The sequence below is a fragment of the Bos mutus genome, chromosome 6 (assembly GCF_027580195.1).
Source record: "Bos mutus isolate GX-2022 chromosome 6, NWIPB_WYAK_1.1, whole genome shotgun sequence".
Taxonomy (NCBI): Eukaryota; Metazoa; Chordata; class Mammalia; order Artiodactyla; family Bovidae; genus Bos; species Bos mutus.
The window spans coordinates 65,721,544-65,744,987 of NC_091622.1; the positions used below are offsets into that span (position 1 = coordinate 65,721,544).

At 37.5% G+C, this 23,444-nt stretch overlaps 1 protein-coding gene across 1 annotated transcript in view; it reads left to right on the top strand.

Annotated features, from left to right (window-relative positions):
• Nucleotides 1–23,444, top strand: part of GABRB1 (gamma-aminobutyric acid type A receptor subunit beta1) — a 469,841-nt gene that overhangs the window by 158,679 nt on the left and 287,718 nt on the right. Inside the window, exon 4 of the mRNA XM_070372349.1 lies at nt 13,147–13,367. Coding sequence (XP_070228450.1) covers nt 13,147–13,367 — 221 coding nt within the window. The remainder of the gene's footprint in view (nt 1–13,146; nt 13,368–23,444) is intronic.

Consider the following 23,444-nt stretch of genomic DNA (forward strand, 5'->3'; position numbering starts at 1 on the left):
TTTTTAAAAAAGAATGATTCACAAAAGTGAATATAATATACCGCTATTTTTAAAAACAATGACAAAAGTTCTGGAGTCCCTGGAATAGGAAGTAACAACTCACTCCAGTATTCTTGCCTGGAAAATTCCATGGACAGAGGCGCCTAGCAGGCTACAGTCCATGGGTTCTCAAAGAGTCAGACCTGATTGAGCAACTGAGCATGCATGCATGTATATATGTTCCTAGACAGTTGCATCAGCAAACATAAAATGTTGCCCATCAAGTTACTAATTAGTGAAAGAAAGTACAATGGAGGAAGCAAGATCGCTCAACAATAAATAGGCAAATAAATAAATAGCTATGGAAAAGGTAACAATGTTTATGATAAAAAGTAGGTTATATAGAATGATTTTTTTTTTCTTTTAAAGCTGATGGAAAAAAACTGGATACTAAATGTTGATGGTGATTATCTCTGAATGGAAAATTAAAACAAACAAAATCCAAAACACCAACATGGTACAGAAAAAAGAGGATGGAATAAAAGAATGAGTGTGATAAAGTTGACATTTGGGCATTATAATTGGCTACCTATTCTATTTTGAGAGTTCCCCAGGGACTCCCCAGAGATCATTACCTACCATCTCTTTAAGATGATAATTTGATGGAAATCAATCTTCCTGTTAGAAAAATCTAAAAATAAGGTTTCTGAGAGTGTGCTAACAATTCCTTTCCAGGAAGGTAAATTAAAGTTTTAAGAGATATCAGAAGTGCTTGATTCTAGAGATATTACTATAGCCCTTTTAAGAATCCCTCTTATTCTACCCTATTAAATTTAAGCTAAGAGTTCCTAAGATCTCATTCTTCTCCAACAAAACAGTACCAGACCTAAAATTTTTGCTATTAACTGTGCTCTTTACACTCTCTATATATTACAAGATCACAAATCACAAGAGAAAACTACCTTCCTAGGCTAGAAAATGCTTACAAATTTTTTTTAATCTCGTCCAAGTCATGTGTTCTTGATAACATCTTGGTTTAATCCTGATTCCCATATTCTTTCACAGTTTAGCTCAGTTCATAGCTAGACTTTTTCAAGTTGTCATGCATACCACACTTTGATTTCTATTCTGGTCATGGATTCATAGTCCAGCTCAACGTGGTCAGGCAAATCCACCACATTCTGCATTAGATCCTCCATGGAACTGATTTTATTTCTACTCTTACTTCAGTATTGGGGAAAGTAGAAACAGTAATTCTCTTTGAACCTCTCTGGAACTCAAGAACTTTGAAAAACAGTGTGTCATAACTCATTAATTGTGTGGTTTTAAATGTCAGTGGTTTATGAATCATTCTCCTGATAAATTAATCATTAATATAATATTTTATTGAGAATTTTGAATACTAACTTGTGAATGAATTTGAAAGTTGTTCTGAATAGAGATCTATTTTTAAAGCTTTAGTATATATAGGCTTATACTTCCAAAATGACGTGATATAATTCAAAATATGTCTATTAATACTTTATAGAAAGTCACTATTAATTCATTCCTAAAGAGTAAGTTTGTTTCAAATGTCATATGCTTTTGTCATCTCCCAGAAATTCATCAATTTCTAAATTTGTGGGAATTATGGGCTCACTAGGGAAGCTCACTCTATGGTCAATCTTGAATGGTTAGAGAATGGAAACTCTGGGTTATTAATTATTTTGCCTAACTGAGGGTGTCCATGTATTTTAAAAAGATAACCAAAATTTCAAAATTTAGGATGAGTTTGCACTAACACAATTAGTGCTGATATCAAGTGCCCCAAACAGCACTACTTAATTCATATTCAGCTAATATATTTGAGCTCTTGCTATCATTGGTGCACTAAGCTGAAACCTAAAAATATAAACTGTTGCCCTTGGAGGAGCTCAAAATCTAGTGGGACTGAGAAATAATTACAATATAAGTACTACAATCAAAGTAGAAGAAGACTATTCTGAGAACTCAAAGGAGGATTAATCCCAGAATCAGATTTCCCAGGGGTGCTGTCCTCTTCTCACCTTCTACTGTCTCCATGGTGCGTTAATCCATTCCCACGGCTGCATCTATCATCATGACTCACTTAGCTTTGTTCCTCCCTGAGCGCTGCCTTCCTGTATTTTTTGGCTCATAACTACTTACTTGGCACCTTACATGCAACTGCCACTGACACCCACAACACAAAGTAGCCTGTAAATGAGTAAATGAATCATCCTCAGTCCAAATCTTCAATTCTTACTATTTTTATCCATGTACTCATTTGGGTCAGAAACCCTATAGTCATCCTTGATGCCCTCTTCTCTCTATCCTCCCGTAACAATGTCACCAAATTTTGCCTAAACCATTTCCATTTTCTTCCCTCCACCTCCCTGTTAGGACTAACTCTGACTTCACTCTTCTCTAAGCAAATGCCAGAGCTTGTAAAACTGATAACCTACTCAATAATCTTGTCTCCAGTGATAGGCTGCCAGTGAAAAGAAGTGGAGTTTTCTGAGTATCTGAGGTGCAAGGAATTTCATGCAGGGAGCTGGTTACGGAGGTGATGGAAGGACTGACAAGCCTATGGAGGCCGGTGGGATAACTTGGAAACGAACGATGCTCAGTCTCATCTCCTGGTTTAGAAGTTCTTTGAGGTAGGCAGGGGAAATGTATTACACAACATTTTCTCATAAGCATCTGGCATAATACAGTATTTTCAATCTAGTCAACAATGGCAAAATGCTGACAGAATGAATTAGTCACTCTCATAATCTAAGATGTTTTGACTTAGAAGTTTCTAGCAAATTTGCCCAGCTTTAGGCCCAACTTTTCAATATATCTTACCATGAAAACAACTTGAGTTATTTGTTCTTCTGATTAGTTAGGTTCTAGATGAGACATTTAAACTGTCACTGGATAAAATACAAATTTTATCATATCGTTTTTAGGAAATCAGGTTCATTGTAAAGAAAAAAAGCATTTTCATTTTTTTAAATAATTAATCTTTATAGCTTATAAAGTAGATATTAGATCACAGGTGCTGAGATTTTTAAATTGTACAGTCTCAGTTTTGTATGGTGAGAGCCTCCTGCAGTTCATGGCCTTGGAACACAAGGTCACACTCCAGTTGTCATGTTAGTGTCCTGTGTGCCCATGTGACTTCCTTAGATGACTCCCATTGGTAGAAACCTACAGCTCTCAACGTTTTTGTTCACCCAGAAGATCACTTCATTCCCAGATTGTTCAGAACACTACACACGACTGGCAAAAATCTGACGATACAGATGGATAAACCAAATGGGCTATTAGGATGAGACAAAGGTAAAGGAAGATTATGAAGCATAATACAAGCTGCAGCTGTTGAAAAAAATCAATAAAAAGAAAAACATGGGCTTTGAAAAAATGAGGTTGTATGTATTTTAAAGATATTAAAACAAAAACATGGCTAAGGAGTAAGCACAACAAATGTGTATTAATAGCATAATACTAGATGATAAGATGAAAGATTAGAAATGAACAGAAAATCTGGAAATACAGTGATGCATTTCTGCTGCGGAATGTACTTAATGGTGACACTGATACACAAAACACTCATTTTAAGCAGGAGTCTCAATTAGAAACAGATGTTGTGCGATTCTTTTCAATTACAACCTAATTGGCTTATTTATCAGGGTTTGTTTTTGTGAGATGAGTTTGTTTTGTTTTCTCATCCTTATAAGAAGTACTGTTTGTTGCCATCTTATGCATTTAGTCTCCAGGTTACATTTCTGGATAATTGTCATTGTTTTTGATAGAGAATTGTCTCCATAGAAGTAAATATATCTTCTATCACTTTCCTTGCTCTTGGTTAATAAACAATATCAAATATGTCTCTTCCTCCTTTTTTCCAGTCATTTAACATCTCTGAGTGTCAGATTTCTCATAATACCTCCCTTTTTCAAAATCAACAAGATGGGCCAGATGAATTTGATTTTCTTGGGTTTTAACAATATGTATAATTATTGCTTAGTGAAATTCTCATATGGACATCAATCTGCATAATCATTATGGCTTCTTTTGGTTTGAGGAAATAAAGATGAAATCAATTTAGCACAAGGAAAGCGAAATTTGTTGTAATAATACAAAGGTTTATAAGAAGTATAGAAGTTTATATATAAACTTTATATAAGAAGTTTATATTGAAGTATAGAACATTTCCAGACCTCAGGAGAGCTACAAATAGGAAACAGGAAGTTCTTTATGAACTTGGCCATTCGTTCTCTAACAATGGAAGACTCTTTCTCCTATGGCTCTTTTCTGCATTTTTCTCCATTTTCTTTCTTCTTTTGCAAGCTGGCTTCCTCCTTTTTATTCAAGCTCCCCTCTCTTTTACTTTGTACTAGCAGTGTAGCCCTAGTTCTATGTCATGACCTTTGCACTTGGTACTACAGCTGCTGTATCAGATCCTTTTGTAGTTGTTGAGTCACTAAGTCATTTCTAATTCTTTGGGACCCCATGGACTGTAGCCGAGCAGGCTCCTCTGTCTATGGGATTCTCCTGGCAAGAATACATAGAAAACTATACAAAAAAGATCTTCATGACCCAGATAACCACAATGGTGTGATCGCTCACCTAGAGCCAGACATCCTGGAATACGAAGTCAAGTGGGCCTTAGGAAGCATCTCTACAAACAAAGCTAGTGGAGGTGATAGAATTCCTGTTGAGTTATTTCAAATCCTAAAAGATGATGCTGTGAAAGTGCTGCACTCAATATGCCAGCAAATTTGGAAAACTCAGCAGTGGCCACAGGACTGGAAAAGGTCAGTTTTCATTCCAATCCCAAAGAAAGGCAATGCCAAAGAGTGTTCAAACTACCACACAATTGCACTCATCTCACATGATAGCAAAGTCATGCTCACAATTCTCCAAGCCAGGCTTCAACAGTATGTGAACTGTGAACTTCCAGATGTTCAACCTGGATTTAGAGAAGGCAGAGGAACAAGAGATCAAATTGCCATTTGATCATCATTTGATCATCAAATTGCCGCTGGATCATCAGAAAAGCACAAGAGTTCCAGAAAAACATCTACTTCTTTATTGACTATGCTAAAGCCTTTGACTGTGTGGATCACAGCAAACTATGGAAAATTCTTCAAGAGATGGGAATACCAGGCCACGTGACCTGCCTCCTGAGAAATCTGTATTCAGGTCAAGAAGCAACAGTTAAAACTGGAAATGGAACAACAGATGGACTCCATATCGGGAAAGGAGTACGTCAAGGCTGTATATTGTCACCCTGCTTATTTAACTTATATGCAGAGTACATCATGCAAAATGCCAGACTGGATGAAGCACAGGCTGGAATCAAGATTGCTGGGAGAATTATCAATAACCTCAGATATGAAGATGACACCACCCTTATGGCAGAAAGTGAAGAACTAAAGAGCCTCTTGATGAAAGTGAAAGAGGAGAGTGAAAAAGTTGGCTTAATACTCAACATTCAGAAAACTAAGATCATGGCATCCAGTCCCATCACTTCATGGCAAATAGATGGGGAAAAAATGGAAACAATGACAGACTTTATTTGGGGGACTCCAAAATCACTGCCGACGGTGACTGCAGCCATGAAATTAAAAGATGCTTGCTCCTTGGAAGAAAAGCTATGACCAACCTAGACAGCATATTAAAAAGCAGAGACATTACTTTGCCAACAAAAGTCCATTTAGTCAAAGCTATGGTTTTTCCAGTAGTCATGTATGGGTGTGAGAGGTTGGACTATGAAGAAAGCTGGGCGCTGAAAAATTGATGCTTTTGAACTATGGTGTTGGAGAAGACTCTTGAGAGTCCCTTGGACTGCAAGAAGATCCAGACTATCAATCCTAGAAGAAATCAGTCCTTCATATTCATTGGAAGGACTGATGCTGAAGCTGAAACTTCAATACTTTGGCTACCTGATGCAAAGAACTGACTCATTGGAAAAGACCCTGATGCTGGGAAAGATTGAAGGTGGGAGGAGAAGGGGATGGCAGAGGATGAGATGGTTGGATGGCATCACTGACACGCTGGACATGAGTTTGAGTAAGCTCCGGGAGTTGGTGATGAACTGGGAAGTCTGGTGTTCTGCAGTCCATGGGGTTGCAGAGTTGGACACAAATGAGTGACTGAACTGAACTGAACTGAGCCATTCCCTTCTCCAGAGGATCTTCCAGACTCAGGAATCGAACCTGCATCTCCTGCATTAGCAGACAGATTCTTTAGTACTGAGCCACCAGCGAAGCCCATCAGATCCTTTATCCAATAGCAAATTTCTGGGAGAGGATTCTGATTGGCCCATCTCATCTTCTTGAGTCAGGCACAAGCTTATCACCTGCCTATAAATCATCTGGTCTTAGATTAGGTATCTACTCTTCATTCCAAAGGTGGGAGGAGGGCAGAATCATGTGATATAGAACATGGTCACACTCAGTTAGCAGGAACTCTAGGCAGGGCAGTTTCCACCAGAAACAGATGTTTCTGTAGAAGTGATACACAGCTCGGCTACAATCAGTTTGGGGGGAAAGCAACCTAAGTTTTGGAAAGAGTGGATCTCAGAGTTCAACTAAGATGGCATAAAAGTTTTATAAGGAACAGAGAGGTGTGCTTGGGACCCTTTGTGATGCATAATGTACAATCAAATCAATGGAATATAAAATACAAATGTGTGCAAGGGCTTTGGTTCATATATATATATATAAGTTTTCCCTCTTTTGAAAAGGAATTTGAAAAGGAGGGATTGCTCATATGATCCTTCTGGGTAGATGCAATATTATTAGATGTTAAATCAATATTCTGTCTCTTCACTATTGAATTAGTTTGAGTTGTGTGCTAATTGTGGAGGCAGCTAATAAGAGACTTTCACTTTTCCAGCCCACTATGCAGTCTTCTTAGAGCTCATTTTATTAAAATATATATCTCAATATATTTGCCAAAACCATATAACTTTTTCACTCTTCTGATGCTAGATAATTAAGGAATTTTTGTCAATGATCTCTTATGTTAAAGTGGCAAATTATGAACCATCTAGTGTTAGCATTCCTTACACAAAGTTTTAAGAAATATATTAAAAGTTTGAGTAGACATGTTGAAGATATTATTTTACTAATAATACAGTTATCTTACTGATACTAGAAAGGAAGATATTTTCATTTAAGGCAGAGTTCGTAACTTTGACAGTATTGACATTTGGAGTCAGTTAATTCTTTGTTATAGGGGATGCATGGTGCAGTGTATTAGGCTGGGGAGCATACCTGGCCACTACCCATAGATGCTAGTGTTACCAAGTCCAAGTTCTTACTGGTCACAGCACAGCAAACCAATAAATCAAAAGGTGAAGTATTAGGGCGAGGAATAGTGGCTTCATTTAGAAAGCCAGAAAACTGAGAAGATGGCAGACTAGTGTCCCAAACAACCATCTTATTCGAGTTAGAATCCAGGCTTCTTTTATACTAAAAGGGGAGACAGTGGGGCTGGTTGTTGTAGACTTCTTGATTCCAGAATCCTTTGTTCTTTCAGCTGTCAACATAGGTCTTGTCACCATGGTTCCTGTAAACCTCCAACAAGACAGTTGTTATGCTCTGCTCTGCAACTTTTCATCTCAGTATAAATGGAAAAGTGGTAAACCTTCAAAGGTCAAGCCTATGAGGCAGATCAGGAAGAAGGGCTATTATGTATGTTTCATGCTTTACGAAAAAGTCTTTTACAAAGGCACAGAGCCAGCATGACTAAGCACCAGCAGCAGAGCACAAAGATTAAAGCTGAAAGAATAGATCCCGTATGGAGTCAGGTTTGTTCCTCTCTGTGCTATTAGCTGCACACACAGTACTCTCAGCTGTTACAACTAAAGCTGTCTTCAGATATTGTTAAATATTCTCTGGCTGACAAACTCATCCAGAGTTCAAAACTACTGCTCTAAAATGAATATTCCCCTTTTCTATCTGACTCGTTTCACTAAACATAGTACCCTCTAGGCCCATCCATGTTATAAATGGCAAAATTCCATTCTTTTTATGGCTGAGTGACATTATATATATATATATATATATATATCTCCATATCCATTTATCTGTTGATGGACACAAGTGGATTACATATCTTGGAAAGACAAATACTGTATGTTGTCACTTATGTGTGGAATCTAAAAGATAAAATAAATGAATATAACAAAGCAGAAACAGACTCACAGATATAGAGAATAAACTAGTGGTTACCAGCAGGAAGGGAGAAGAGGGGAGGGGCAAGAAAGATAGGTGCAGGGGATCAAGAGGTACAAACTTCTGTGTATAAAATAAATAAGATACAAGGATATATTCTGCAGCACAGGGAATATCACAAATATTTTATAATAACCTTAAATGGAATATAATCTATAAAAATTTTGAATCATATGCTGTAAACCTGAAACTAAATTATGAATCAACTTCAATAAAAATAAGTATATAAAAAAATATTACCTTTATTCTCCAAAAGGACTGTTTTCATTTATTAGAAATATTTTCTTATTTCTTTAAGCATTTTTAGATTTAAAAAGGATGGGTTTTGGAGATTACTGACTTGATATTGTTTATCCTGCTTTTTCTTCAATGAATCAAATTCTCTCATGCCAAATTAGCCTGACCAATTTCGTTAGGAATCTCATACCAGTTAATCCCATTAATTTGCTTCAGTGTCAAAGAATCTCCTATGGCCCATAGTTGCTAAATATGTCACACTTTCTGTCAAGGAGTAGCTTGCACACTTGAGAAAGGTAGTTGAACAATATCATACACTTGGAAGAAAAATGATTTTAGAATTCTTGGCCAAAGTATCAAAACCTTTCATTTCTTTCTGAAAACTTTCCATCCTCCCTGGAGTGCCTGCACTTTGACCTAATGAAAAATTAGTAGAAAATCTGTTGTATCAGAGGAAAAAAAAAATACAGCAATTTTAACCCTTTCTTTTCCATCTAAAAAATAAAATACACCAAAGAATATCTTAGGCTTTATTATATGCAGATATGACTGTAAATATTTATACTAAAGTGCAGATAGAAAAAAATAGTTTATTTAAAATTCAGTAAGTAGTTTCCTAGAGATGTAAACATAAATTCTCTTAGGGAGAATTTGCCTATCTCATGAGGTGGTGAGAATGAAATGTAATAATAGATATGAAGCTCTATGGAAATCACAGAGTATATAGCATTTTCTAGAAGGAAATTATTATCATGCTTGTGGTAAAATATGCATAGGAAGGAGATATTACTCTGTTTTAAGTCTTTCCACATTGTGCATAATTATCATCACAATTATCATTAGTTTCAAAAAGTTTTTTGAAGGTTATCAAACTCATGGATCCATATTTCCATTTATCATAGAATCAGGTCCTAGATTAAGATGATAACCCTAGAAATGCATAAGAAGAAAAGTCCTAAAAGGTACTTGTTCTGCATCACCCACTTCCTAAAGTAAAATACTAGCATCCATGGACCAGAAAGAAGGCTGAGCACTGAAGAATTGATACTTTCCAACTGTGGTGCTAAGGAGAAGATTCTTGAGTATCTCTTGGACTTCAAGATCAAACCAGTCAATCCTAAAGGAAATCAACTCTGAATATTTATTGGAGGGACTGATGCAGGAGCTGAAGCTCCAATACCTTGGCCACCTGATGCAAAGAGCTGACTCACTGAAAAAAACACTGATGCTGGGGAAGACTGAGGGCAGGCAGATAAGGGGGCTACAGAATATGAGATGGTTGGATGGCATCACTGACTCAATGGACATGAGTTTGAGCAAACTGGGAGATAGTGAAGGACAGGGAAGCCTTGGGTGCTACAGTCCATGGGGTCACAAAGAGTCAGATACTACTGAGCACCTGAACAACAACAACGCAAATTTCCACTGAATGATTTCTTTTTGCAAATAGAGCAAATTACTGCTTCAATTGGGAAACATGGTGTGACATTTAGTCAATATTTATTGAAAACAGAGTGAGTTGTATAGAGCAAAGATCTCAGTACATGTGTATAGTTCCTTCTTTTACAGGAAACAAGAGTTTCCAGAAAGGGAAAGGGAGAAGTACACACACACACACACACACACACACACACACATGCATGCATGCACTTAATTTATGTGGAGGTTACTCAAGATGACGTTATTTTCTCCTTCCACTCTCCATTGTTTACTTACCACAAGCATATTTTAATTATAACATTAGTTAATAGAATATTATTTGTCATTATAATCATTTGTACTTTACAATAAGTTTTTCCTGATCATACATTAAAACTCCTTTTAATGAACAGAATGTAGTGTAAGGATTTTGCCTCATAGTCTTATTGTGAGGAAATCCTCTGTGGCACTCGAGAGCTGGAGGTTAATGAGTATTCAGCATGAGTAGTGAAACATGTAACCCGTTGCTGCTCATGCTGATCCCAGTGACAATGTTTACAATAATGTATCTTGAGATAGTTATTAATTTTATTACATTGTCTGAATTACAAACAAGACCCCAACAAGACTTACAACACAGACAAGTGCTTATTTTCATGGTTACTGGGGTCTTTCTGCTTACAAGGTCTTTTATAAACATCTCTTTAAAAGTGGCAATGCCTATGAAAATAAATATGTACATTACAAGTAGTTTGGAAGTATATTAATCTTTAAACAGCAGTCAATAATTTTGAAGATGATATATTTGTTTAGCATTCTAGTTTCTAAAATACCTGCACCCTAATTTTCCTAAGCAATGTTTTCAATAAGCTAGTAAAATCCATAATTTTTATTTTAGAAGTGAGATATTGGAGATAACAATGGGTTAAGTTAGTAGCTCACGGTTACATAGCTCTACAAGTGGTAGATTTTGTCATCAAGATGTTTTAGAATCTAAGGCTCAGACTCTGTCCAATCTATTGTACTCCAAGAAGGTATGATGTTTACAACTTGAAGAGGATGCAAATGAGAATGTTAGCAATTGAGAAGAGACGTGTACATAACCCTGTAGGCTCTCTTTTTCTGTTAAGTGAAGGTAAGGTGGAATGAAGTTTCAGACCTGTAAAAGAGATATTGTATGATTAATAGTGAGCAAATGTCCTTCTCATTGAACATGAAAGAATTAAATTATTTGTTTCTGAGTAAACAATGTAAACATTCTTGAATATAGTGGTTAAAGGACATTGGAACTCATTGTCCAGAATAAATATTGAAGACAATATCATTTAAGATATTTCAGAAATGCATTAATATCCATATAGGGATCTAGATGAAGTACAGTTGACCCAGATGTAAGACATGAGCAGAGTCAGTGAACCCGTGAAGTTGCTCAGTCATGTCTGACTCTTTGCGATCTCATGGACTGTAGCCTACAAGGCTCCTCCATCCATGGAATTTTCCAGGCAAGAGTACTGGAGTGGATTGCCATTTCCTTCTCCAGGGATCTTCCTGACCCGGGGATCAAACTCAAGTCTCCCACATTGCAGGCAGACGCTTTACCATCCAAGCTACCAGGAAAGCCTGATCAGAGTCAATGTTTCTCAAATCAGTTCAGTCACTTAGTCGTGTCCAACTCTTTGCGACCCCATGGACTGCAGCATGCCAGGCTTCCCTGTCCATCACCAACTCCTGGAGCCTACTCAAACTCATGTCGGTTGTGTTGGTGATGCCATCCAACCATCTCATCCTCTGTCATCCTCTTCTCCTCCTGCCTTCAATCTTTCCCAGCATCAGGGTCTTTTCCAATGAGTCAGTTCATCACATCAGGTGGCCAATGTATTGGAGTTTCAGCTTCTGCATCAGTCCTTCCAGTGAATATTCAGGACTGATTTCCTTTAGGATTGACTGGTTGGATCTCCTTGCAGTCCAAGGGACTCTCAAGAGTCTTCAACATCACGGTTCAAAAGTATCCTTAGCTTTCTTTATAGTCCAACTCTCACATCCATACATGACTACTGAAAAAACTTTGACTAGATAGACATTTGTTGGTAAACTAATGTCTCTGCTTTATAATATGCTGTCTAGATTGGTCATAACTTTTCTTCCAAGGAGCAAGTGTCTTTTAATTTCATGGGCTTTTCTTGTGGCTCAGCTGGTTTCTCAAAGAGTTGTGTGTGTGTGTGTGTGTGTGTGTGTGTGTGTATGTATATATAAAACAATAGCAGTATACAGAATTGTGCAGGAGTTATATTGTGTTTTCTTAATTGTTGCTAATGCATTCAGCTAAAGCTATTGACAGATAAATGTCCTTTAAAAGAAAAAGTGAACCATCTTTTTTAATGATATTGGGACCCACAACTTAAGCCTTTATGATGTTACTGTGACCTCATATTCTTTTAATGGACAATTTGCCTGGTGGCTCAGATGGTTAAGAGTCTGCCTGCAATGCAGGGGACCTGGGTTCCATCCCCGGGGTTGGGAATATCCCCTGGAGAAGAGAATGGCAACCCACTCCAGTATTCTTGCTTGGAGAATCCCGTGGACAGAGGAGCCTGATGGGCTACAGTCCTTAGGGTGGCAAAGAGTCAGACAAGACTGAAGCAACTGAGCAAGCACACACACACCGCTCATGTCTGTTCTCAGGCCAAATGAGTATCTCCATCCACATGTTCTACATAAACTGCTTTTGATGACTGATAGACAAGTCATAATTTGCTAGAAAAATCCAGATAATGGAAACTGATAACCTTTATAAGGCAAATAACGCTGTTCATTCAGAAGGTATTTACAGTTTAGAGCACATCTTTTCCTTTTAAATGCACCCATTTTTAGTTATTATTTAATAAATACACTCCTTCAAAATAGTTCTATAAATACAATGTCCAGAGGTAGATATTTGTGAACATAAATCTCTAAGTACAACTTCTCTTTACGGCCTTCCCCATGACTTTATCTTCAAACATTAAAATTCAATTAATGGATTTATCCTATATTGGTACAAATGATTCTGCATGCTCTAGTACTTCTAACCTGTTGGTTGCCTTATACTTGGAGGTGCAACTCACAGCATATTCAAATGTAACCTCATAGCAGGCCTGCAGAATGCTGAGTCTCTCGGCATCCACAGTACCACATACTATCAGGTTCTTAACAAAAAGGCTTTTAGCTGAAGATAATGATGATGATGATGGTAAAATTCTTTTTTTTTTTTTTTTTTTTTTTGGTTTCCTTTCTTTTACAGGATTATACTCTTACCATGTATTTCCAGCAGTCTTGGAAAGACAAAAGGCTTTCTTATTCTGGAATCCCACTAAACCTCACACTAGACAACAGGGTGGCTGATCAACTCTGGGTACCAGACACCTACTTTCTGAATGACAAGAAATCCTTTGTGCATGGGGTTACAGTGAAAAATCGCATGATCCGCCTGCATCCTGATGGAACAGTTCTATACGGACTCCGGTAAAGAGCTTTGTGTTTCATATTTTATTGCTGTTGTGCGTGTTGTTGTTGAACTTTTACTTTTGGAAATGGGCAGAAGGGAGAAAGGCAAGTAGGTAAATATGTAGACTCTCTAATCTTGATAATAAAATTATATTAAAGTTCAGAAAAATCTCTTTAGAACTATTTGAGCTAAAGCTAGACAACTTTGTCCATCAAAAGTAAATGATTTGTTCTTATCTTTAAATAATAAACATAGTAATAGGAATATGTTTTTGTTAGACAGATTTCACATCTAGTTTACTCTTGGTTACATCTTTTTTAGGCAATTGCTTGATTATCTCAGGTCTATCCAGACTCAATGTTTTCTGGGTATTCTGTGTAGCTACTTGATTATGAAATTATTATGAATTTAGAAACAATATTCTGAAGAAATTGGAAAATATTTTGTTGGTGACTCTGAGAAGATTCAGTGATTTCATTCCCTTAAATTTATGTGTTTTCACTTTTTTTGTATATATATGATCCACTTTAAGTTAATTGTTCTGTTTCTTATGAGGTAGGGGTTGAAATTCATTTCTTTTCCATATGGCTATCCAGTTATTCTAGCCCTATTTATTGAAAAGTCCTTGCTTTTCGCATTATATTGTGTTGGTACCTTTTGAGGATGAGTGGGGTCTATTTTTAGGTCCTATTCTGTTCCTTTGTTCTCTATGTCCATCCTTAGACAGTATCACACTATTTAATTACCATATCACACTATTTAATTACCATATCTATAAGGTAAGTCATGAAGTCACATAAGTCTTTCAATTTTATACTGACTGTTTAAGATTGTTTTGGAAATGCTAATACCTTTGCATCTCACTATATAACTTCTAGGATCAACTTCTCGATTTCTACCCAAAAAAGTCTGTTGGAATTATAATTGAGATTGTATTGAATCTCTACCTCAGTGCAGAGACAACTGACAATTTAAAGTTATGAAGCTTTTTAATCCATGAATATATCTTTATTTATTTATCTTTATTTTTCTCAGCAATATTTTTCATCACACTGTGTTTGTTTATTTTTTTAAGAATCAAGTATAAAAGAGGTCTTGTATACTGATAGAGGTCTATTACTAACCTTCAGGTAATTAAAAGTTTACTAAAACTTTTAGGCTACAATTCAAATCAGCTTCTAGTTTTACCAGAAAATACCTGAATTGTAACATATTATTGGAGGATATGAAGCGTGGTGGTTCTTTAACCTTTGTTGTCACCTTTGTGATCCCTTTGAGAAGCTGATGGACTTCTCCTATTGTTTTAGAGTGGTCATAAGCCCCCTAAAATCCTTTTATATAGTATCAATGCCAAGCTAAAACTGTACTTAAGGGCCAAAAGTCTACAATTAATGTGTATCTGATATCTGAAAACATATGCAAGTGAAAAGAATGCATCTGTGATAAAACTTTTGAACTTAACCTACTGGTTGGTTATTTAGTTGATAGCTTTGGTCTTCCTGTGCACAGTGACATAGTATCAATTGATCTTGGCAAAATGATCTTTGGAATTTTCCCACCCTTTCAGTACTCAAGGAACTGTCAACTCCAGTTAAAAATCTCTGACCTAAAGTCCTCTCAGAAAAAATGATGAAATAAATTAACAGGTCCCTTGAGTGTATTGATATTACTACAGATACAATCTACTAATGCAAGAGCACAGTGGTAGTCATTAGTGATGGTCATAACGCTGGGCTGGAAGAAGCACAGGCTGGAATCAAGATTGCCGGGAGAGGTATCAATAACCTCAGATATGCAGATGACACCACCCTTATGGCAGAAAGTGAAGAGGAACTCAAAAGCTTCTTGATGAAAATGAAAAAGGAGCATGCAAAAGTTGGCTTAAAGCTCAACATTCAGAAAATTAAGATCATGGCATCTGGTCCCATCACTTCATGGGAAATAGATGGGGAAACAGTGGAAACAGTGTCAGACTTTATTTTTCTGGGCTCCAAAATCACTGCAGATGGTTATTGCAGCCATGAAATTAAAAGACGCTTGTTCCTTGGAAGGAAAGTTATGACCAACCTAGATAGCATATTCAAAAGCAGAGACATTAATTTGCCAACAAAGGTTCGTCTAGTCAAGGCTATGGTTTTTCCATTGGTCATGTATGGATGTGAGAGTTGGACTGTGAAGAAGGCTGAGCGCTGAAGAATTGATGCTTTTGAACTGTGGTGTTTAGAAGACTCTTGAGAGACCCTTGGACTGCAAGGAGATCCAACCAGTCCATTCTGAAGGAGATCAGCCCTGGGATTTCTTTGGAAGGAATGATGCTAAAGCTGAAACTCCAGTACTTGGGCCACCTCTTGCGAAGAGTTGACTCACTGGAAAAGACTCTGATGCTGGGAGGGATTGGGGGCAGGAGGAGAAGGGGATGACAGAGGATGAGATGGCTCGATGGCATCACCGACTCGATGGACGTGAGTCTGAGTGAACTCCGAGAGTTGGTGATGAACAGGGAGGCCTGGTGTGCTGTGATTCATGGGGTCGCAAAGAGTCGGACACGACTGAGCAACTGATCTGATCTGATCTGATGTAGCTTCCATTCTATATAACTAAGATACAAAGTGATGAATTATCCTCATGAATTTTTCTGGGAGAATAATTATATAGCCCATGACCCAACTTAGTAGGCTGATGGACCCCAACGTGTATGTTCACTGTATGTGATTTTTCAACCATGTATAAAAAGTTTTTTTTTTTTTTTTAAAGCAACCAAATTTTTTGCAAGTAAGAATGTGTGTGGCAATTTCAAATTTTTTTCTAAATTATTGACAGTCTCTACCAATGGCAATGCTGCAAAAGAAGAAAAATAGTTGAGAACCATGAAGTTGAACATTTGAACCTCATTTTAAATTAAGAAAACTGAGGCCCAAAAGGGGAAAGGGCCTGATCTAAGGGACAACAAATGATAGAATTAGGATTAAAGTCCAGATCTTGATTCCCATAAGAATGATGTGCTTTTCTCATCCCACTGTCTTTCAGATACACTTAAAGTCAATACCTTCTTCCAAGTTGCATAGCATTGCTTTCTCCTCTTTGGAGCCAACCCATGACTTTGTAGCTAGGAGCCTGGCAACAGATCTCTCAAAGAAAACACAAATCCTTCATCTATTATTTGATCTCTGATCTCTTTCTGGCATCAGTTTTCTCCGTAAAAGCCTCACATTAGTTCTAATATATTCCCCCTCCTCTGTCTTTCTATCTCTTCCCTCACAGATTAGGTTTTCTTTTCCCTATAGGTTATAAATGTCCTGGAGAAACCATAGGTATAACAAAGAAAGCATGGCAATCTGGAGTCAGAGGATCAAAGTTGGGTTCATTCTCTGACTGCTTGACCTTAAGTTATAAACTGAGCCTTACTTAGTTTTATCAGGTGCAACAAGGGGCTAATAACATCTGATTCATTATTGGGAAGTTTTTATGAAATAATGAATATGTTGCTGATGTTAAGTCACTTCAGTCGTGTCTGACTCTGTGCAACCCCATAGATGGCTGCCCACCAGGCTTCCTGTCCCTGGGATTCTCCAGGCAAGAATACTGGAGTGGTTTGCCATTTCCTTCTCCAATGCATGAAAGTGAAAGTGAAGTCGCTCAGTCGTGTCCGACTCTTAGCGACCCCGTGGACTGCAGTCTACCAGGCTCCTCCGCCGTGGGATTTTCCAGGCAAGAGTACTGGAGTGGGTTGTTAATACATGTAAATACTAAGCTATATTTCTTTAAAGTTATTGTGCCTGATATAGCCTTACTATGTTATAAGCCTTAGTGGAAAAGCTGTACAGTAAGGGTGTTTCTCTAACTTCTACATGTGTCAGTGACAGAGATACAATTGTTCAATTAAGAAAGCATTCACTGAGTGCCTAGTATGGACAATATACCTATTATTCTGTCCCTGGGATTAGTTATCCAGAAACTGGGTAGAAATTTGTCATTGTGGCAGAGTGGAGGCACCTGGGACTTTGAGTCAAAGACACATGTGGCCCGACTAGTTCGTACCCTTCAATAAGCTATTTCCTCTATGAGTTTCAGATTACTCAGCCTTAAAGAGACAGGGCTTGGACAAAATCATTCCTAATTTCTCTCAAATCTCAATTTCATTGCTTCTATGATTCTATATCATGGCTTATTCATTTTCAATCCTCTGATATAAAATTTCCTAGGCTTAGACAGGACAATCTTCACTTTTTTCTTTGTAGTTGCCTTTTCAGGAATAATTGCCATTGTCACTTCCTAAGCCCATGCACCAGAAAATCCTTGTAGTATAACATAGGTATTGACATAGTTATGACCATACCAATTCTAGACAAAGAATCAGGAGATTGAAACTTCTTGCCTTATCCATAAGTCCAGCTATAGTCATCATGAATTGAGATCATGTATCAATGGGGTTTTTTTTAAGCAATTATGGTGTCAATGGGATTTTCTGAATGTACCTGAAAGGCCCTTTAATCAGGAATTCCAAAGTCATAAGACCGTGTCATTAAATGGATTCCAAATTTTGTTATATTCAAATTCAATGTGAGATGCTATAACTTAGTTTATGTAAAGACCCAAGAATAGAGTCTGTTTGCTATTTTTGTGAACTATGTCAAATCATATTTTACACACCAGAGATGGCACACGGTTCTGTAAAACCTCTAAAATAAGAGAGTGGTGTCTGAAGAGGTCTGCTGCTACTGTGCAACAGGCATTCAGCACAGAGAAAAAACTACTTTCTGTTGTGCTTCTTAAGCTCAGATTTCCTTGCTGCAACAACGTGTGTCATACCAAAAAATAACCCTGCAATCATTATTACTTCCTCTTCCACTTTTCCAGGAATCCGTATAAAGGATGGAAGTCTGTGATGTGCTGTAAGATATGGCAGGCAATGGGATTTGTCCATGAGCCCTGAGCTCTCCACCCTGCTCCTCTCAAGGCATATAATGTCACTTCTTTTCTTACTCAAAGTGAAGACAAAATATCAGCTGCCTCAATGTCACACATCAAATCCTTAATTCTGTCTGTCCTCCCTTTCTTTCATTTAACTCTGAGGAAGTTTCTCTCTCCTTTCTAAGGCTTATCTCTCCACATGCGCATTTAATCTTATTGTTGGATGCTCTTCAGATTTTGCTCTCTTCTTTATTAAATCTTCCCCTGCTGGCACCTTCACTTTTCTTTTGTCTTCAAGCACGATTCCTCGAATAGCTTTGGTTTCCTCTATTTCTTCACCATCCATCTATTCTGTAGTCTCCAAAGGCATGGCTCCCACCTGTGTTCCATTTCCAAAACAGCTCTGTCAAAAATTACCAGAACTATTGCTGGTTCTCAGTCTATAGTCTTGACCTCTCTGGATGATTTTAAGAGTATTAAATTGATTGACCTTGACTTCAGAATTTCCAAGCGCAATTTTTTCATTATTCTTGTTCTTGTGTCTTTTTGCTGTTCTATCAATGTTTTTTGTCTCTGGTTGTGAATTAGATGGGTTCCTTGAATTTTGAGCAACTCGTTGAATTTAACAGCTTAAATACCTATATTATGAAATCATTGAGATTAGAAAAATGTTTTTAATTGTTTGCCAGGCGTCTGTATGTGGAGGGTTGCCCTAACAGTTATTACTGACATGACGCCTATTTTGCATTATCTGTTTTCCCTAAAATCAGCTCTTCCTCCTTACTCAACTACTAACAAAAGGTATCAGCCTCATAGTCAATAGACACAGACGTGTAGGCATCTTTGACTCTCGACCTCTTTTGTCCCAAGATACAATCTGATGCTTCCTCTCTATCTAGACCATTGCCATTTCCAAACCACTTCCATCACCTCAGTTAACAGCTCAACTCTCTGTTACTCCTTGGCCAATTTCCTATTTTAATTTTACTTGCTCTCATCATTTTCATCATATTCTTCCTACTGTGCATGTCAGATCATATCAATCCCACATTTAAAAAAAGATAAAAACAAACCAAAAATATCTCTGCAGTCCCCATAAAATTAAGTTTTCATTCTCCTGTCTGGAAGCTGAGACCCTGTGCTTCTTCATATGACCAAAATGTCTTTCAAACATTTCCTTTCTTTATGAAGCCTAAACTTTTATAAAACAACTATTTCTCTAAACACATCTAGTGCATTTCAAATTCAAGTAGATCACAAATTTTTTATAGATCATACTTATACTAAAACTATTAGTTCTTGACTTGAAATTCACATTTAACTGGGCATCCTGTATTTCATGTGGCAACCCTCCAGCCCTGCTGAAATGTCCTCTCTTCTTTATTCCCATTTAGCTTCCCGTACTCCACCACTTCTTCATCTCTCTTCTTTCTTTAGAAGCCTCTCTCAAACCCCATTTTTTTTCATGAGGACTTTTACAGTATTCTCAACCAGACAAAAACTTGTTCTCATCTGATACCTTACTTCACTTTAATCTCCTAAAGGCCCATGAGATTTATAACTCTCTTAGGATGTATTATCTTTCTGTGTCTTATTTTCCTGTGATGCAAACAAGATTGTATATTTGTTGAAAATCCAAACTGTATTTCTTTCAGCTTTGTATCCTCTTTCTCAAACCAAATAAATGTTTGAAAAATTGAAATGAAAATTTGTAAGATGCAGTGACTTAACTCACGATAGTGGTCAGCTGCAACATTTCCTATGTCAAAATGATGGCTTTTAACCAAAGGGCCATTATCACTATTAATGACCAGATGTGTTCTGCCTCTTGTCCAAACATGATCCAGCTGGCTGAAAAGCAGATTGCCTCTGAGGCCTCGCCCTGTGGGTGCTTAAAGATTGTGTTTATCTTTCCTCAAAGATAGAAGGCATAGAACAGCCTAATTCTCAGAAGACATTTAGTGGTGTACTTAACTGCCTTAAAATGCTCTTTGCCTCCCTCTCCTAACCCTTGCCTTGGCTTTTCTTTCAGACTTTCGCAATGTTATTTTCCTGCATCTCCTATCAAAGGTGACCTTTCAAGGGCTACATGAGAATGAGGAATGGAAGGGGTAGCTTAAAGTCTTCCAGCTCCATGTGGGCTCACACTGAGACTCCATATGTTGCAGAGTGTGGATGTGGGCTTGTGTGCACCCGCCGTAAGCACATACAGAGTAGGATGTGCGTGTCACATCATTCTAACTAATACTGATAACAACTGTGTCAGGAATTCAAAGAATATCCAAGTATATAAATAATTGAAGTTATCCTATACATCAAGCACTGTGCTAAGTGCCCTACCTATATTGTCATATTTAATTTTTACCATAACACTATGAACTTTGTACTATTATTATTTTAACTTTACAGATATCAACAGTAGGAGAGTGAACCTAATTTTTCCTGTCTCATAATTTGTTATTAACTTTTTAAAAGCAGGCCCAAACATGTACACACCTTGCATGTGGCTGGTAAATTTATCTAAATTTTCTTTTGCTCTGCTGCTAAGTCACTTCAGTCGTGTCCGACTCTGTGTGACCCCATAGATGGCAGCCCACCAGGCTCCCCCCTCCCTGGGATTCTCCAGGCAAGAACACTGGAGTGGTTGCCATTTCCTTCTCCAATGCATGAAAGTGAAAAGTGAAAATGAAGTCGCTCAAGTCGTGCCCGACCCTCAGTGATCCCATGGACTGCAGCTTACCAGGCTCTTCCATCCATGGGATTTTCCAAGTAGGAGTACTGGAGTGGGGTGCCATTGCCTTCTCCTTTCTTTTGCTCTAAATGTTTCCTATTCCTTTATTTTCTCCCTAGAAAGTTTTTTTTCTTGAAGATCTGTGCTGTTTTTTGTGATTGTTTCCACTTGTTGTACATGTGTTCTTTTATGCCCCATATATGAGGCTTAATCAGATCCAGATTAATTATTTTGTTGTGCTTTGGTGAGACTGCTTCATAAGCCAGGCATAATATGTACTTTTATCAGAAGACACAAAATGCTTGCCTATCTCTGTTTTTATGATGTGAATGAACTTTGATATGCTGATTTAGGCAATGACAACCTGAAGTACCCATTATCAAACTTCTCTTAATTTTATATAGCAGCATTTGTTTGCTAGGGCTGCTGTAACGAAATGAGTGACTTAGAAATTTGTCGTCTCAAAGTTTTGGAGTCAGAAGTGTTGTTTCCTATCAAGGGCTGTGAGAGATGGATCTACTCCAGGTCCTTCTCCTTGGCATACAGATAACCGACTTCTGCCTGTGTCACTTCCTTCTGGTGCCACCGTGTCCCTTTTCATATAAGGACCCCAGTCATATTGGATTAGGGCTTACCCTAGTGATCTACTTTAATTTGACTACTTCCGTAAAGACCTTATCTCCAAATAAGGTCACATTCTGAGGTACTGGGGATTAGGGCTTCAACATACGAAATTAGGGGGACACGATGCAGCCCATAACAGTAACAGTTTTAGCAGCCACTGATCGTCTTTGCCCAAACCTATTTAGAGCTTACATAATGACAATATTCTACCACTCTTTCCTTATTTATTAACTAGATTATTCTCTAAAGAACTTCCTCTCACCAACTGTTTGACTGTCTGGAGGTCAAGTTGGTTCAGTGAAGGTAAGATCAATGCTTGATGGTTCCCTTTATTTAGCAGTTTTCATAACAAGTTGTTTCTCTAGAACTCCCCACACATGACCACTAGGTGTGGCGTTTTGTTGTTTGTGTGTTTATCATTATGAAGTCACTGGTAATAACAAGTATGTCTGTATCAGTCCACTGCAGCTATTGTTCTTTTTGATCCTGTTTGTCTTACTTTCAGCCAGCAGCAGCCGCTTTGAGTTGGCACCTGCATTCTTTCAGCATGACCTCAATAGTCATTGATAGCTTCCTTGCCTTCTGTCACATCAGCTTGTATTGATAATTCTGTGTCCCAGAAGAGGATAAAATACATCATGAGTTCATATTGATGTTTCTAATTCAAATTTAGAATTTCAGGCCTTCTATTCAGCCTCTTTGATTTTATTTTTTGTTTCTTTTCTCTTCATTGAACATCTTGATTCTTAACATAATAACATGATTATTTACTTTGTCCTGCTATTTGTAATTATATCTATATATGTATGAAAGTGAAAGTTGTCCACTTATGTCCAACTCTTCGCAACCCCATAGATTGTAGCCCACCAGGCTGTTCTGTCCATGGAATTCTCAAGACAAGAATACTGGAGTGGGTAGTCATTCCCTTCACCAGAGGGTCTTCCCAACCCAGGTCTCCTGCATCTCAGGTAAATAGCATAGCTATTTACCATCTGTGAATAGCTAATAGTATGTATAGTAGCTTTTAAACAGAAATATCAATTGTTACTGTCCTGTATTTAGCATTTTTTTCCTGAAGATCATTTCTAGGAAGACAGTTGTCCATAGAAGATGCTTTTGTTGCTTACCATCGTAGAAATGGAAATAATTAGAAGGGGCACACAGCATAAATGGGAACAGTTCTGCCAAGTGTGTGCACTTTATGAAATGTACACAGCTTTGTCAGGTTCTCTTAAACATATCAATGACTCCAAACTCCAAAGAGATGCTTCTTAAGCTTCAGGTTTCAGAAATGAATCAAATGTTTACCCAAAACTTGTGGCCTGATGTGGATTTTGGGAACTCCATTGCTGTATTTGCTTACTAGCTCTACTCTGAATCGATTTTTGTGATATTCTTGACACTCCCTGACCATGAGCTGTGCATGAGAGTAAAATCAATGGCTACGCTTAATGAATATAAAAGAAAACAGGGTTTTCAACTATTCCTTGAGGGATCATCTCTTCCTGCCTTGTTTTTCATAATAAAGCCAAGTGAAAATTAGAAGCAATTATCTTGATAATATAGATTAAAAAACAACAATTCACTACTATTGATTTTTAAAGCAGTTTGGGGGTCCTAAATGTTTCATATTAACTTACTATATTGATTGTACACCCTGAAAAAAAAAATCTCTTTCTTATAGACTTTCCGTGTAGAAACAGTTATGATTACATTCTAGACTCCTGGGTAGATCATACAGGGCTGACTGTGAGATAGGCTGGGAAAAAATATTGTTGAGTCGACTCCAGGGAATGAATATGTGGGCTGATGCAGTGTTTGCAGAGGA